The following is a 16,818-nucleotide window of genomic DNA, read 5'->3' on the forward strand; positions in this document are numbered from 1 at the left end:
CATTTCGGACAATCTCATATGATGAATTCCCATGGCGAATAGCAGCTACTTTCGACATAATTTGCTATCTTCTTTGGTTCAACAGGTACCCAAGTACTCATGCAACTTGCCGGCGGCAGGCTGCACGCTTAAAAGTCCTTCAGCCGTGGTGTTATTGCTGGTCGTAGAGTCGTCGAATAGGGAGTATTCGCCCAACATCCTGCGCTGGACTCAGCAACTTATTTATGACAGCGGTTGCGCTTCGGGTCGTCTCAAGTTTGGTTGGAAGCGTGCGATACGCTGTCAGAGCGAAGAAGACCGGTCGTCAACCTGGAAAGCATGAACTATCGCAGCTTGAGCCACAGCAAACCTTGGCGTGGCGGGGGCTTCAGATCCTTTTGATTCGGTAAGCATCCTTCCGACAATAATTTACCTACAATTTCAAAGGTGGTGAGCGCTAGATATTTTCGTTACATATATTTAGACCACTATATGAGTAAGACAGGCGAGAAAAGGATTAGATAGCGGTTGTTCCTTGGTCGCTTGCAATACTCGCACAATATCACTGACATGAGATCTGTTTACTGTGAAATAGTTCCGCCAACTGTTTGCTGATAAGTCTTCAAATCGAAGCCCTGCCCCAGAATATCAAAACTTGTTAGATTGAAAATGGTATGGTTATAGAAGATAAACCTAGACTTGGTAAAAAGTTTGTTTTGTATCTCAGGTTGAACTATTGGATGGATAATTGTCCTGTACACAAATATTGGTCAATTTGATAATGCGTCAAAATTTCTTAATGGCAAACTATCTAGTCTGTTGTGAAGATTTTAAAACAAATTAACACGTCCTTTCTGGACTACTCACCTTCCCTTGACACTTTTCCTGGCCAACAACTCGAGTATTCAGACTCGCTTAATGAGGGGGGGTCGTTGAGGCCTAAGGCACAAACGCAGGCTGCGATGAAGTCATCGTCACTTTGGAACAAAGTCGCGTTAGCCAGCACAAGTGGGCCAAAGTTTGGCGTGAAGACAGGAGCCGTATTACCTGTCATGTCCAAGTGAGTCTGCCGAAGCAAAGTATTCTCAGCATTTGCTAATATGGAGGCCAGCAACATCCTCTTCTTACCGTTCCGCAAGACGAACCCGGTTGCCCTGTCCACTGCGATCAAAGGGTATATTTCAAGCAAATATGATCAGCATCCTGATATGTTCCGGCAGGATCTGGAGGTTATCGATGCGCTGAGGAGAGATGCGGTACATGTCAGAGAACCGCACACAAGTGGAATTAAGAAGATAGCTGCGTATGCGGGGCAGATTTCGTGGATGGGGGCTAAATTTCCCATAGATGTCAGTATTCTTGGAAGGCCAAAATTCTGGAATACCGACTGACTTAACGGTGGCAGATTGGGGTAGAGTTCACTTGGTACCCAGCGTTGGGATACAATACGGAGCGACCAATTTCACAAGATAACTTAAAGTTTGAACTTGCCAATGTCCTGTACAACCTCGCAGCTTTATACTCTCAGCTGGCGACAGCGTCGAATCGTGCCACCACGGAAGGTCTACGAGCAGCATGCAATTACTTCTGTCTCGCTGCGGGAGTTATCTCCCATATCAAGACAGAAGTCATTCCAGAATTACGAACTGCCCCTCCGGAAGACATGGATGATGGGACCCTCGAATCGCTTGAATACCTGATGCTCGCTCAAGCTCAAGAATGTTTCTGGCAAAAAGCTGTAATGGATGGCTATAAGGATGCTTCAATTGCCAAACTTGCTGCAAAAGTCTCTGATTTCTATGGTGCTGCTGGAGACTGGGGTGTTAAGAGTGAGGCAGTTAGTTCAGAGTGGATACATCATACTACAGCTAAACACCACCATTTCGCGGGTGCAGCGCAGTATAGACAGGCGTGTGATTGCTTAGAAAAGAGAAAGTATGGCGAAGAAGTTGCGAGATTAAGGGACAGCATTACGTGTGTAAATGAGGCATTGAAAGAGGCCAGATACTTAAATAAGTCTGTGTTAGGTGACCTGAATGGATTGAAGAATAGGGTCTCGGAAGACCTGAAAAGAGCAGAGAAAGACAATGATCTAATATACTTAAGTAAGTGCTCTGAACACGCGAATAATACAGTTACTAATGAGGCAGACCCTGTTCCACCGAAGTCAGAGCTCAAGACACTAGACCGGGCCAATATGGCTGTCGCAAAAGTTCCCAAAGAAACCTCAGAGCCGCAAAACTTTATCGGAGACTCGAAGGAGTTTGGCCCACCGTTATTCGCAAAATTGGTACCCTTCGCGGTGCACCAAGCTGCCAGTATATATGAAGAAAGACGAGATCGTCTTGTCAACAAAAACATAATTGACGAGCTCGAAATTCTTACCACGCAAATTCACGATACATTGCGCTCACTCAACCTTCCTGGATCCTTGCAAGCTTTGGAAAAACCGCTTGGGTTACCACCGACGCTGACTGCCCATGCTGAAGAGATCAGACAAGCAGATGCCTTGACAAGACTTCAGCGATCATTTTCTGATACTGCTAAATTGAAGGCTTCTGATGATGCTATCTTTGCGGAAGGTCGAGAGCTGCTTCAAGCGGAAGCTGCTGAGAACGAGAGGTTGCTAGCCAAATATGGCACTGACAGATGGCAAAGACCAGACTCACGTACAGTGGCCAGTAAACTTTATACCAGGACTACGGAAGTGGAAGGATACCTAGTTGGTGCTGCAAATAGCGATGAAGTGGTACGCAATAAATTTAGAAACTGCGAAGAAATGCTACGAATTCTTTCTGGATCCGATCGAGATATTGGAAATTTTGTGCCAAGCAGTCGCAGAGCGGCCATTCCACCGAAACTGGAAGGAGAAGTTTCTCGATTGCGAAATAGTCTCAACGAAGTCTCTCGCCTCGAATCGCGTAGACAACGGAAGATTGAAGCTTTGAGGGAGAAATCCAAAAAGGATGACATCAATACTAGTATCCTTGCCGAAGCCGCTCGCCTCGAACGCGAATTACCAAATCAAGCAGTGGTCGCTGCTCATTTCGAGGACTTCTTTGAGCAACAGCTTAAGAAATATGAAGTAGATAAGCAAGCGCTTAAATCGGAGACCGAGGAACAAGAGCGATTACTTTCTCAACTCCAACTTTCCAATGCGCAATTCTTAGCAGCCAGAGCCGGCGATAAATCGTCTCGCGATCGAGAACAGGCTTTACAAAAGCTGGAGAATGCATATTTCGCATACAAAGAAATTGTGAGCAACCTCGAAGTGGCCAGAAAATTCTACAATGATCTAGCAAACATCGTCGGGCGTTTCAGAGACGAATGCAAGGCTTTCGTGTATAATAGGAGGCAAGAAGCCATGGCTTTGGAATCGTAAGTACTTTTACCCTGGAAGCTTACCGTCTCTAACTTCTACCCAGCGAGCTCTCGCTTCCTCCTCTGAATTCGTTGAGCATGCACAACCCAAGCTCTCCAGCACCGGCTCAAATTCCACGCACCTATAACGCTCCTCAGGGGCCAAGTCGAAGAACGTCTCTCTCCGGATCTTCCACATTAGCGAATAATAGTGGACAGGATATTCCTGCTCCCATAGCCACGAGAGCTTCGTTAGGTAGTCCATCTTTGCAGAATAGTGGTCCTGTCGCAGGAGGCACTTGGAATCCTGAAATGGGAATCAAATTCGGAGGACTTGGGAGTCAGGGGGTGCAGCAGCAGCAGCAGCAGCAAGGTGGACAACAACAAGGTTCCAACAAAACTTGGGATCCTAATCGGGGATTTAAATTTGGTTGACGACATGCGGGCTCGAAAGACAATGAAGGGTTCTTCTAGGGGTCTGCAATAAATAGTCGGAGTCAGTACAAGGCGGTTATTGTGCAATTCGTGGGTTGTTTGAAGCGGCATAGTTTGCGAGGTTATGAATGCATGAATTATGAGATGAATGATACATTTACTGGAGTTATGGGAATGCATGCCTTGAGATGAATTCGGTGCCTCCATCTACATTGAAAGTCACCCTCCTGAACTTCTCTTTGGGCGTGGATTAGTTAAACTGGAGTAAAATACCCATGAAACACACAAATGAAAGATTCGGCAAGTCTACTCCTCGTAAGATTTCGATGACTTTTGAGTCGTGTCTGCTCTTCCCTATTTGTGAAGCCAATACACAAATCGTGCCACTACTATTGGACATTGCAATGACCTACTGAGAGTGCAAGTCGGCTGTTATTTTATGAGTTGAGACTCCACCTTAAGTTGTTCGCTAACATGGACCCGAGCCGGCTTATTTCACTCTTACTAAACAACATTTCAACAACCTTGCGAAACATGAGTTGTCGGATGTTTAGCATGCTATGCTCAGTGTCAACAAGGTAGCTACATACTTGAATTAGTCTGGTAGCGAATAGTCACAGTTCAAGTCTAATGGACCTATTTACGTCCGCTTATAACTTTGCAATTTGTTGTAGGTGTAAAACATGGAACATCCTAAAGTACTAATCCGCTGCTAGTCAGTCCTTGTGTCGCTGAAAAGAAGGTTACACAACAGCATGGTTTTATGAATGTTCATAACAGCGTTCTCCTTACAAGTGGTACACCTGAAAGGAGAATGTGACGAGCTCTTTCCAGTTGCATCGCGCATAGGTCATAGTGGCGATCTGACTGAGCCTTGAGCTCGGGAAATAAATCCCAACTAAGAATTAGCCCTCATCAACAAAAATAGAACTGACGTAAAGCTAAGATCTGTTTGAGGAATAACGCGCGAAGAACTAACTAAGGAAAGCACAGCCTTACCAACAACGTGGGTTACAAGCTACATTAGCATATATGGCTCAGGTATGACCTAAGGGGGCATTGGAAATCAGACGAACAAAAAGCGAGCGATCTGGTAGCTTTGGAAGAGACTAGCTAGTAAAGTATGGAAGTTTTTGGTACTGAACCATGGCATTGCAGAACAATTTGACCCAATCTTTACTACTGTAATAAACCCTAAATCTTGTAATCCCGTAGTGAGAACCGCTTGTGTTGGTCTATGGCCAAGTTCCTCGTGTGATGCATTACAAGGTTACTAATGACCTCATTAGCTCAATAATTATCCTTACTGGAAAACCTCGGCCGAAACGGGTGATTGTCCTAACGGCCGGAGTGCCTCGGAGATTCGAAATAAAAATGAAAAAGCCAAGTCTAGAGGTACCGTACGAGGTCTAGACGGGACGGTTGTCCCTAGCTCGGGACATTAGCCACAACTCTATTGTGCTTTTATCAATAATGCTGTCAGGTGTTGGAAAGTATGAACAGTGGAAACCTGTGTTTTATTGCTTGCCCTCTTTACCTTGCTGCATACCTAGGTAGACTTAGGTTTCGACATGTTAGCAGACCATGAATTCACCTGACAGTTACCTGAATATAATGGAGGCGGACTTACCTATAACGGGCTAGTTTCGGAGATAATGGGGTAGTGGGGTAGTGGGGTAATAACGTGTATCAAAACCTCCCTTCGTTCCACGCAGCGTCGGTTTGCATTGGTTCGTGACTTCATCTACTGTTTTTGTCAACACTGAGAGTCTCATAATTCTGCTCGATAGAAAGACTTGGACAAAGTTTCTTTCTCCAAGGTATTTTGATAGGACAGCATATACATTCTTTCAGAAACATAACTCGAGATGGGTCATCTTACGACGCTCGCGACTTGGTACGTATCGTCTGCTGGAGGCACTACTCAATTTAGTAGTAGTGGATTGAAACCTAGATGGGCTAACGTTCTCTCAAGTTCGCTCAACCAATGGGCGATGGCCTTTGATTCCAATCAAAAAAACATCATTGAATCAATTCGACAGGCAAAAGCCAAAGGATGCGCCATGAGAGTCGGACCGGAACTTGAAATCACGGGATATGGCTGTCTCGATCACTTCTTGGAGTCAGATACTCTTCTTCACTCATGGGAAAGCTTGAGTGAGATTCTTGTTCACCCGGAATGCCAAGATATTCTACTCGACATTGGAATGCCCGTTAGACATAAAGATGTTGTTTACAACTGTAGATGCATCTGCTACAATGGAAAAATTCTACTTATTCGACCGAAAATGAGTCTTGCTAATGACAACAATTACTATGAAGCTCGATACTTCGCGCCGTGGAAAGGTGAGCGGATTGTGGAGGACTTTTATCTACCGAGGATGATTGAAAAATTGCACGGGCAGAAGACTTGTAGAATTGGTGATGCAGTAATCAGTACCAGGGATACTTGTATTGGCACAGAGACTTGTGAGGAGCTTTGGACACCAAACAATCCCGGGATCTCTATGGGTCTGGATGGTGTTGAAATTCTCAATAACAGCAGTGGCAGTCATTGGGAATTGCGGAAGCTTCAGACTCGAGTTGATCTTATTCGAGGAGCAACAACGAAGTCTGGTGGAATCTATCTTTATTCGAACCAAATCGGGTGTGATGGCGAGAGAATGTACTATGATGGATGTGCGATGATTATTGTCAACGGCAAGATTCTAGCACAAGGTAGCCAGTTCTCGTTGCAAGACGTCGAGGTAGTTACCGCAACTGTCGATCTTGAAGAAGTCAGAACATACAGAAACTCCAAGTCACGGAACATGCAAGCAATTAAGCAAGAGAAATACGAGCGCATCGAGGCTGATATCTCGCTATCAGACGACTCGGAATTTGCAGATTTTTCACTGGCACCATCAGAGGAGGTGGAACCTCGATTTCTTCTACCAGAACAAGAAATCAGTCTCGGTCCTGCGTGTTGGATGTGGGATTTCCTACGCCGATCACGACAAGGGGGTTTCTTCTTGCCGCTCTCTGGTGGTATCGACTCATGTGCTACTGCCGTGATTGTACACCAAATGACGAGACTTGTGTTTGTCGAGATGCAAAAGGAGAACGCTCAGGTTATTTCGGACATGCTCAGAATTGTTGGAGAGCCGTCAGCAAGCGAGTGGCGCCCAAAATGCCCACAAGATATTGCGACTCGGATGTTCCATACTACATATATGGGCATGAAAGAGAATAGTAGTCAGGATACAAGAAAGAGAGCTGAGGACTTAGCAGTAGCTGTTGGGGCTTACCATCTTGATTTCGACATTGATACGGTCTATCATGCTCTTGTTTCTCTTTTTACTACCGTTACCAAATTCGTACCAAAGTATCAGATGTATGGCGGCACACCGGCGACAAATCTAGCCTTGCAAAATATTCAGGTATGCCCAGTTCAAACAACACAATCCGCACCTCTAGACTCACGATACGTCAGGCCCGTTTGAGAATGGTCATTGCATATATGCTGGCGTAAGTATATCACATTCCTGGTTATATGAGCGGCATTGGAAGTCTAATCATACCAATTTAGACAACTACTTCCAACGATCCGACAACGCAACGCAAATAACCCTGAGAATCCAAATCCAGGTTCATTACTTGTTGTATGTATGCTCTTGACGGAGCCTGTTCCCTTCCGTTTCTGTTATATGTGATCTTCGCTAATAGCCCTTAGCTTGGTTCTGCTAATGTAGACGAGTCCCTTCGTGGTTATCTGACCAAGTATGATTGCTCATCCGCTGATATCAATCCTATTGGAGGAGTCAGTAAGACGGACTTGAAGCGGTTTATTCTCTGGGCAAATACAGAATTCGATTTGCCATTGCTGGACAAGTTCATCTCTGCACCACCGACAGCGGAACTTCTACCCATCACTTCGGAGTACGTCCAAGATGATGAAACTGATATGGGAATCACTTATAATGAATTATCCATATTCGGGACATTGCGTCGTGTTGAACGTCTTGGTCCATTTGGAGTTTGGTCGAAGCTGCTGCACGTTTGGCAGGATAAATTCTCCCCTCAAGAAATCTATAAAAAGACAAGATTCTTTTTCTACAACTATGGAATCAATAGACATAAGTACATATTTTCAACATCTGAACGTCGAAGCTGTGCTAACACAAGGGTGCCAGGATGACGACCTTGACGCCAAGTGTTCATGCTGTTGCGTAAGTCTTTGTTCATGTTCCTTGTTGCAAATTGCAATATTCGTATCCGCAAAGGCCACGTTCGATAGTCGATTTTTAATTTCTGTTTGAACACATGAAAACTGACTCTCATGATAACAGATACGGAGTAGACGACAATCGATTCGACATGAGGCCGTTCCTGTATCCTAGCATGGACTGGGCGTATCGGAAGATAGAAGGCCGGCTCAAGATAATGGGTCAAAGAGCAAGCCAAACCGTGGAGAAGAAAAATGTTTGAGAAGGAGAATAACTCATTTTTACGTCACTGGTGCACGTCTGGCATGCAGCCCTACAAACTTGGCGTCTACAAGTAGTAATACTTCGTAAATAAGATCTGCATTGAATTGCGTTTATGGCTGGGTCGCTCCAGGTCACTGAAGAAAATGGCATCGAAAACCGAAGTCAAAGTTTTAATTTGGAATTTTTTAAACTTTAAATATGACCATGGCACAGCACAGTCTGCTTTTCACTAGATATGCACCATCGAAGGGATCAAGTCCCCTATTTTAGCGAGCGCCTTGCCAAGGCGACTAAAAATCAATGCCACGTAAGGCGCGGAGGTAATTTTCTCACGCTACGGGAGGATATGTGGTGTTGAGGAGTGGGTCTTCAATCCGTCCAAAACCTTGTTTGGCAGTGGTGATGTGATGTTGTCAAAGAGAGCATCAGAAATATAATATACGTTAACTGGTTGAATTGTATGTGGACCACGTCGATTTGATAATATGGATGGCTATATCAGTTGCCGCTCCATTAGAAGTACTGGCTGCTCAGGGCTACGAAATAGATAATGTCGTACATTAGCAACATACGTGAAAACGCAAATATGAACTGTCCGAAAATGCCGCTCGTCTCGACTTCTACATCTAGTAACTTCTTCATAATGGCACAATTTTATACTCGTCAGACAGGGCACGTAAAGAATTGACATGGTAAACCCGGACTTATAAAGAACCCTACCTTTCCCTTCTAGGACTGGAATATAGACATCCTTGATTCATTGTTGACCCTGCAGCACATAGACCTAACAAGTTTGCTTATGGAATCCTTCCCCCCCCCGGATAGAGAAACCCACAGACAAGAGCACAGTTTAGATAATGAACAAAGCTCAACCACACCTCCCGATAAAGCCTCAATTTCAAAGTAAAAGTAGTTGCTCCTTCGAATAGCCGATACCTCGATACCTCGGGCCCATCAAAACCACATTAGAAAAGATTCCTCGCATGAAGCAAAGGAAGTCCCCGAAAAGTTGAGCCTTAAATCTCAAAATTCAAAATAGTGAAGCTCAGCAAAGTAACCAGCGATCTTTAAAGCAGTTCTACTATTTACGTACAAGCGTCTAAAACGAATGAGGCTCAAACCACACATCGCCGTTTCATCTCCACTCCCCCAACTGCAAAAGAACAAAACACACTTCTTCCGAATAGAAGATCATAGAACACATCTCCGCGCCCCTTCCTACGAAGCAAGCCCGTAAATGCAAGCCACAACCTTACCCGCCCGAAAATCGTGTTCCCGACTGTCACCCAAGATGCTTTGTATGCGAAGTCCCGCTCGCCTCAGATCAAATTGTTCTCCTTTCAACTCGGCAGGATCTTACAAACCCCCACTGAGAAGGTAGCCAGGAACGAGTCGGCCAAAATTTCTCAAAAGAACCACGCGGCACTCCCGGTAGGAATCTCTATCCTCTGGGTCCTTCCTCAAGCAAGCCCTCAAAATTCAAAGTCCCTGTGCCGCACATCTACATAAACGACTTGTTAAACCCACCTCAGCAGAATAGTGCAAGCCCCACAGTAAAACACATCGTTTTGACGTGAGCAACTTAAATTTACTGCAGGCAGTACAGATGACCCTAGACCTAGGAATATTTTTGGGCCAAAAGCCTTTAATGATCCTTCGGGCCCTCCCTTTTCCCCATATAATAGAGAGTGATCGCCTAGGTCCGTGGTGGGCAGGCGAGGTGGCCAGTCAGGAACGCAGGATAGGGCAACGCGCCTTTCGTCTCGTAGGATTCTAACGGTGCCGTGCCCTATGGTACGGAGTTCACGACGTATCTGACTAGCATCCCTCGGTTGCTTGACGATTGCAGATCCGAGATATTTTGGAATTGAACCGTTTTGGAATCAAGACTCATCAGATGTAAGCAGGAGGTTGGCAGTTTTTGGGGTAAGAGGTAAGATTATATCAGACTTATCGCTTGTGGTACTACCTAAGGGAGTAAGAATGATGTGGAATTTAGATGACTATGAGGGCGAGTCGCTTACATATTATGAAAATGGGGTGTGGTGAGCAGTTTTGAGAGGCGCGGTCGCTGGGGTGGTCTTTTGGTATGTGGTGCTGTGGCACAGTGTTATCTTCCATGGGCTTGAACTCTAGCGCTCCGCTAGGATGATGAAGCATTGAAAAGTTTATGGCTTTAGTAAGTATGGACAGTGCCCGTATTTCTGTTACAACCCAGTCAAATTTCAGAGCGCCATGCGAGGAAGGAAGGGAAAACATTGGATATACATAGAGATTAACCATACCGACTTCAGGGTCAAGTGGTTGTGAACAGTGGTTGCAATGTTTGGTGACAGAGGAGCTGCGAGGAAGGGTAAGGAACTGACTAAGATACGTCAAACCCAGATGCTAAAATAGACACTCTACCTTTTCGTAAGAAATAAATATATTGATTTTTAAAATTAGGGAGAGGTTTGGATATCCGGATATAAAAAACTCCTTACTCAGGAGATTGTCAGCAGACAATTGGACTTAAACAACCTATTAACATTTCGCAACAAAGCACCTGAGGCACAAATGTAAGAAAGGGCGGCGAGCCTTTGTACACAAGTTTGGTTTATGAGCCTCAAATTTACAGAGCGTCATACTTCGATGGCGCCGTAGATATCACCAATCAAGTGTCACACCTACAGTTGCCATTAATTATAGCACAACAAGTATGGTTTCTGACTAAAAGGTTCGCAAATTGGATTGAGGCAAACTTGTGTCTCAAGATCTAAAATAAGACGTTGTGTTGTTGTCAAATTATGTTGCAGAGATGAAAGCTTGCCCCAAGTGTCTCGCAAGGGAATCGTGTATCTGTAAAGTATGTATCAATGATGAGTTCATTCTTAGGCAACCATCATGGGGTTCCAAGTGCTGTTGCAGAATGAATGGATACTCCACATTACCCGTACCAAACAGCCTGACGCATTACAGCCCTAGATCTTGCACCACCAAACCAAAAAATGGATTTTCCAAATAAAACCTAGCATTAACTAGGTAACCAATATTGCGCCTGGCCAAAAATCTGCGCGACGAATTTCCTACTTCCATGTTGACTAAGAACCCAAAGCTATTTCCTTTGCAGACCGCCAAACCCTATGCATACAAGAAGTTTCCAACGAACAATTGATTTGTGCCAGAAATAGATTCTGGTAAGAATACCATCTGAAAGTAATTTGTGTAACACCTGGCGCCATGCGTACTTTAATGCCAAGCTCATCGCCCTAAATGAAATTATGTAGAAATTTTGTGGTCGTGTGTTATTCACGCCTCCAAGAAACCCTCCGAAGATAATGTTGTTATGCAAGCAATGCTTCGAATAAAAGACAGCGAACCGGGTATCTCGTATACGGCCGTAAAATTTTGTGTCGTTGATTTTCTTGATAGTCTCGTGATTGATTCCGTTCTCTTATGCATTCTCTGTTCCTCCTTCTCACTTGAGAGTTGAGAGGGACCCCTAGCACCACACCACGTGCTTCTATTCATATAGTTCTTCTTCCTCGTTAATCCTTGATACTCTCCCACCACCAGTGGCTCCAGGGCCACGGATGGGCTCAGGAAGAGGCTCATCCTTCATACATGAATTTTCCAACATGTTTGTCCATTTCCCGCTCGTACCTGCATGACTATGCTTTAAATGTTGCCTGAAATGATCGGCTCTGAAGAACTTTTTCGCATGATTACACTCTCCGAATTTGTGCATCTCTTGCAGATGACCTATCCGGACATCCCAATCTCGGTCCGTGGGAATAGGAACCTGGGGCCCAGCCGGCGAAGTCGAGGATAGGCCAGACCGCGGGAAATCCTCACCACAATAGCCACAAGTGTCGGCTTCACCTGGCCGTGCTGAAGATTCATGAAACGCTGCTGAATAACCAGAAAGTGCAGCACAGGACCAGGAATGGCGACGCAGATGCAAAGAATTTTGATGCCGCTCGGCTTCATTTTTATTCTTGAAACGATTATTGCAGTATGCACATTGGTATTGCTTTTCTTGCTCGTGTGCGCTGCGTTGAAATTAGCGACTATTAAGTTTGACTGGTTTGGGAACCTACTCTAAGTCTTCTTGACAGTCAAATTTCTTTGGTTTTTTCGGACAGCACTCGCACATGTAAATACCTTGAATTTTTGGTGCGCCGTGAGCTTTTGATGTGGCTAGGCTGTCAGATGGTTTGTGCGAAGACAACAGAGGTCTTCCCTCTGTCGAAGGATGGCGCTGATGACCAACTCTCGGGCCACAACTTCGAGGACTCGGGTTTAAGGATGGAACATATGAAGAATCGGACGAATCCAACCCTCCGGGTGACAACCCACCTGGAGATCTTGCATATGAACTTAGACTCGACACACTGCTCGTGGTGATGGATAACGTCGATGAAGCATATGAGTTCGCTCTGGGTGCCGAAGCAGCAGATGAGACCGATCCAGCGGCCGAATGTAGGCGTGGGGTAGGAGAGCGCCGTGATGCAGATTCTCTACGTCTAAACAAATCACTCGCACTTCCGACTGTATGCAGCGAAGGACCGTCTTCCGCGGGTGGCGAGGAAGCCCGTCGCTTTTGTCCTGCTGTGCTGCTTGGAGAGTACGGTTCTTGTCGACCAGAATACTCATCAATGCGAAGCCTCCTAAGCCCGGTCTCCTCCATTTGAAATTGTGCGTCATGATCCGGTGAAATTCGAGGATCATAGCTATCTCTAGAGCGACTGGTGAAACTTGAAGCATCGTCGCCAAAGCTCATGGCAGAACTACTCCCCGATCCCCTGACATACGGATGTGGGGAACGGTCGGAATCAGCATCACTATGGGATCTGGGTTCAAATTGGGTTTGCAAAGCGAACCGAGGGAAATGGGGTTCAGTCGATTTCGCAAATGACAATGGATTTTCCCCATGTCTCCCCAACGCCACTGGACTCTCTACAAACCCTAGACCTGGACGACCCGACAAAATTGGGAGGGACAAAGGTTTTAGTTGGCTCGGATGCCTGTGGTCGGCGTTGATCCTTGACGTTGGTGATGCATCGCTTGCAGAAGAGCTGAAAGCTGACATTTTGGAATAGTTTCGTGGAGGGGTTTTTTTATCAACCGGTCCTCGGGCGTCCAATTTTTGCAACAACGACTTATCGTATGCCTGGGCGTCTGTCTGAAAGGTATCGTGAACCGAGCTTTGGAAGGATCTCCCGCCAGAAAAATCTGGATAAAAATTGCTGCTGTAATAAAATCGGGTCAGTGTCTCGATTTGAGAATAACAACAGGAATTCGTGCGGCTGAATAAGCTCGGACTTGTAGACCTTCAGCACCAGAAGCAGCACATAGCTTCTCATGGAGTAATATGGAACGAAAAGCAGACTGACCGGTAAGACCCTTTGCCCGTGGAATAGCTGGAGTACCCTTCATCCCTGGGAGAGCCATGTTCGCCCGCAGCTGGCTGCATTGATTTTATCGTTGTTGACGAGCTTGTACTTCGCGAATAATTTGGACGGTCGCTTTCCTTTGCATTTTTTGTATAGGTTGGACGGTCAATCTCCTCGTTGTTCTTGCCCATTCTACTGTCTCCATAGAGACTCGACCCTGGTGCGACTGAGGAGCCTAGACCGCCGGAATCCCTATGTGAATTCGCAAAACGCCACGCTAGATCTTGCCCGTTATTTCCTCCTGTCCTTATATCTGCCAGGTCTTTCGGAGGAGGTAATGGCGGTGGTACGGGTTCTCTCGAACCTTTTATGGACATAGGAATGGCATGCGAGGAAGTAGAAGAAGACGAATTGTAGGAACTCGACCTGCTCGACGTTCGATATCGGTCTTGCTCCGAGTCGTTAAAGACAATCGAAGGCAATGCCAACGACGGCCTCGCGCCTAGACGACTGGGTATGTCCATGATTGCGCTTGCCACCAGTCGAGCGACGTAATGTCAAGTTCGGTGACCCTATGCTATCGACCTGCGAGGAAGGTGATTTGTTGGTGGCAAGTGTGGTACGCGGGGAGGCCGGCTGAGACTGAGAATAACTGGCGAAACATAGATATTATTGAAGCGACGCAACAAACATGTACAATAAAAAAGAAGCCCTCCAAGTGAAATCGTGGGGTCTTATGTCATCGAGAGCGTTGACAGGACGAAGGAAGGAGGTGTGGTCTTTCTGAGCCGGGCACAGCAGTGAGGCGGCGATGTACAGAAGAGACTGCGAAGATCTAGCTCAGGGAGATGGAGATGTAGGTGGAGGGGGGGAGGAGAGAGGAGGGAGGAGGGAGGAGGAAGTCGTTCGTTCTCGGAATAGGCGCAGGATGTGGGCAGTTCAGGCGATGGCTTGTAAACGGTGATCGGTAGAGACGTAGGGGGTCGGTCGTTCGGGGGGTGGGAGAGAACGGATGCGGCCTGCCAATTAATGGTGGGAAGAGGAAAAGATATGAATCTTGCATGTACAGAGCACGACAGGGGAAGCTGATAATAGAGTACCTGGCCAAACGTGCGAAGACGCCTGGTAAGGCGAGCGGGCGGGAACCCAGGAGTACCTAGGTATTTCGACTTTGTAAAATACCGTAAGTCCGGCTGGTAATTATTATATAGATATTTACCTGTATTTACCTGTCGGAGCGTGTAAGCGCTGCCAATGAACCGCGTGCGTACCGGTATTCGCTAAGGGGTCCACTTAAACCAAGGGCACTCAAGATGCGCCCGACTGCTAGATGCCCCAGCTGAGTCGTGATATCCAAACGCAAAGATGATTGGCAAGCCCGTGTGAAGCGCTCCAGCCCAGGGTCTCTAGCCCGGTCTGGGCTTGGATCAGGGCTCAACAAATAAGGAGACCTCAGACCCTCGGTCGGTAAATAGTCAGTTCGGTTGTGGGGCACTGGGGAGGTCTTTGGAACTCTTTGAAGTCACTAAGTGGATATGGAGCAGCCCTAACCGATCTTCATCTGACCAGTAAGTAGCCCCGTACTCGTAGAGGCACTTACTTCGAAGTACACCAGCTCCATCGGGCTTTGCACTAGTCTCCATGTCCGGGCTATTCTGTATCTGTCTTCCGACTGTCCAGATGTTCTCATCATCATGATTTAAGGCTTCGAGATGGAACCTCTTCTGACATCGATGACTGCAGAACTCGGAGAACCATGATTCTAGAAGCCTTGGTCTTCTCAACAATGCTTGAAATTTCCTGGAAGCCTTACCGCAAGGCCAGACTGAGACAAATACCCATGTGGAAAGACCAATCCATAGAGGATGGCTGACAAGTCCTCTTACGAAGTATTTGTTCTAAAAGCCGATGGTTATTCTCATAGGCGGACGTAACGGCGTAGGTAGCTGGTGAGAATCTAAATGGAACCGGTGAGTCGCAGTCAGAAAGGCTATGATTATTCTTATGTCCTCCTTTTCCGCTCGGTGTGTTTTGAAACCTACCGACATGTTGACCTCATGTCATGTTCGACTTTTGGCAGGAGCTGTATTTTTCATGTGCCATAACGGCCCAAGTGGAACGAACCCTCAAAAGAGTGGTCAAATTCGAGCCGGAGACAATATTAATGGCTTCTTCGCTCGTGAGACCCATGGCTGGCGAATGCAAATCTGACCGATGCACCTCTGATTTATTAAGCAAGTTATCTTAACAAGAAGGCTGCTTCACCGTCCTACGATGGAATGCATATGGAGTCATTCCCTATCATCATAGGACGGTTCGTGTGGTCCCTGCCCACCGCCTGTTGTGCTCACAAGGCCCCAAGAGCAATCCCAGAACACAAAAGCCAAATCCAACGAACAGACGCCGTAGACGTCTGCTCGTCTACACGGTGCATTGTAAATGTCTTGCTATCAGCCTCACTATTGGCAGTTCTACAGTTGTTTTGGATCCAAAAACGTGGGGTCCACTGAGAATACCGAGGAACGTCAACGCTGCTTGAGCATCGGCTGCAAGTCCCTCCGTACTCGTAACAATGACAATCTGCCCCTCTCCACAGCCTTTGCGGGGCCTGCAAGGCAAAGCAATACTGTCAGGGGCTACGGTAAAAGGTGAGTATACAGGGATTTACGCTGCCCTAGCATCATTTGTGCTGCATCGACCGGGTGCTTGAGTGGCTCATGAAATCAGCCCTATCTCCCTAGCCGTGGGAAAAAGCATGCTCAAAGCGTGCCAACCCAAGACATCGTCGTGGCTTCAACTGTTCAGAGCGTCACACCAGCGCTGCTGTGCTCGCACGGAGTACTTTGGCCGCTGGGTCTGGGTACGCTCCGCTTCGTAAAGTATGGGGGTTGAGTCCTTTGTGTAATAATTCTTTAGATTGAAAAAAATTCAAAATCGTTCAAGGATAACTGGAATAGCTGATGAGGACAAATTGCAAGCACGCTGCTGTACTCGAACCAAAGTCACTGCATGCGTCGTGGCTGGCGGGATGACATCTTTCTCAAGACAGACATGATGCTAGACATCGATATCCAGATGCAACTGATTCAGTTCGCAGATCGCGCTTGCAGACCTGTCGAAGAAGATACGAGTGGTAGAAGGATCAATTGAGTTGGCCTATCCTTCCGATTACCCCTCTACCCCTCAACGCCTCCTTGAGT

At 46.4% G+C, this 16,818-nt stretch overlaps 3 protein-coding genes across 3 annotated transcripts; 2 read left to right on the forward strand and 1 right to left on the reverse strand.

Annotated features, from left to right (window-relative positions):
• Positions 1–941: 941 nt before the first annotated feature.
• GLAREA_08964 (uncharacterized protein) lies at positions 942–3,774 on the forward strand (the record flags this gene model as incomplete). Its single annotated transcript, XM_008077925.1, has 5 exons — positions 942–1,039; positions 1,091–1,328; positions 1,385–2,084; positions 2,130–3,357; positions 3,405–3,774. The coding sequence occupies 5 exons, from the start codon at positions 942–944 to the stop codon at positions 3,772–3,774; spliced, it is 2,634 nt and encodes an 877-aa protein (XP_008076116.1).
• Positions 3,775–5,642: 1,868 nt separating this feature from the next.
• Positions 5,643–8,241, forward strand: GLAREA_08965 (Carbon-nitrogen hydrolase; the record flags this gene model as incomplete). The annotated part of the gene is made up of 4 exons (XM_008077926.1): positions 5,643–7,193; positions 7,487–7,893; positions 7,947–7,982; positions 8,103–8,241. The coding sequence occupies 4 exons, from the start codon at positions 5,643–5,645 to the stop codon at positions 8,239–8,241; spliced, it is 2,133 nt and encodes a 710-aa protein (XP_008076117.1).
• Positions 8,242–11,745: 3,504 nt separating this feature from the next.
• GLAREA_08966 (C2H2 and C2HC zinc finger) lies at positions 11,746–14,142 on the reverse strand (the record flags this gene model as incomplete). Its single annotated transcript, XM_008077927.1, has 3 exons — positions 11,746–12,274; positions 12,323–13,474; positions 13,619–14,142. 3 exons carry the CDS (start codon positions 14,140–14,142, stop codon positions 11,746–11,748), a joined length of 2,205 nt encoding a protein of 734 aa, XP_008076118.1.
• Between the last annotated feature and the right edge of the window lie 2,676 nt (positions 14,143–16,818).

The sequence above is a fragment of the Glarea lozoyensis genome, assembly GCF_000409485.1.
Source record: "Glarea lozoyensis ATCC 20868 chromosome Unknown GLAREA1, whole genome shotgun sequence".
Lineage (NCBI taxonomy): Eukaryota > Fungi > Ascomycota > Leotiomycetes > Helotiales > Helotiaceae > Glarea > Glarea lozoyensis.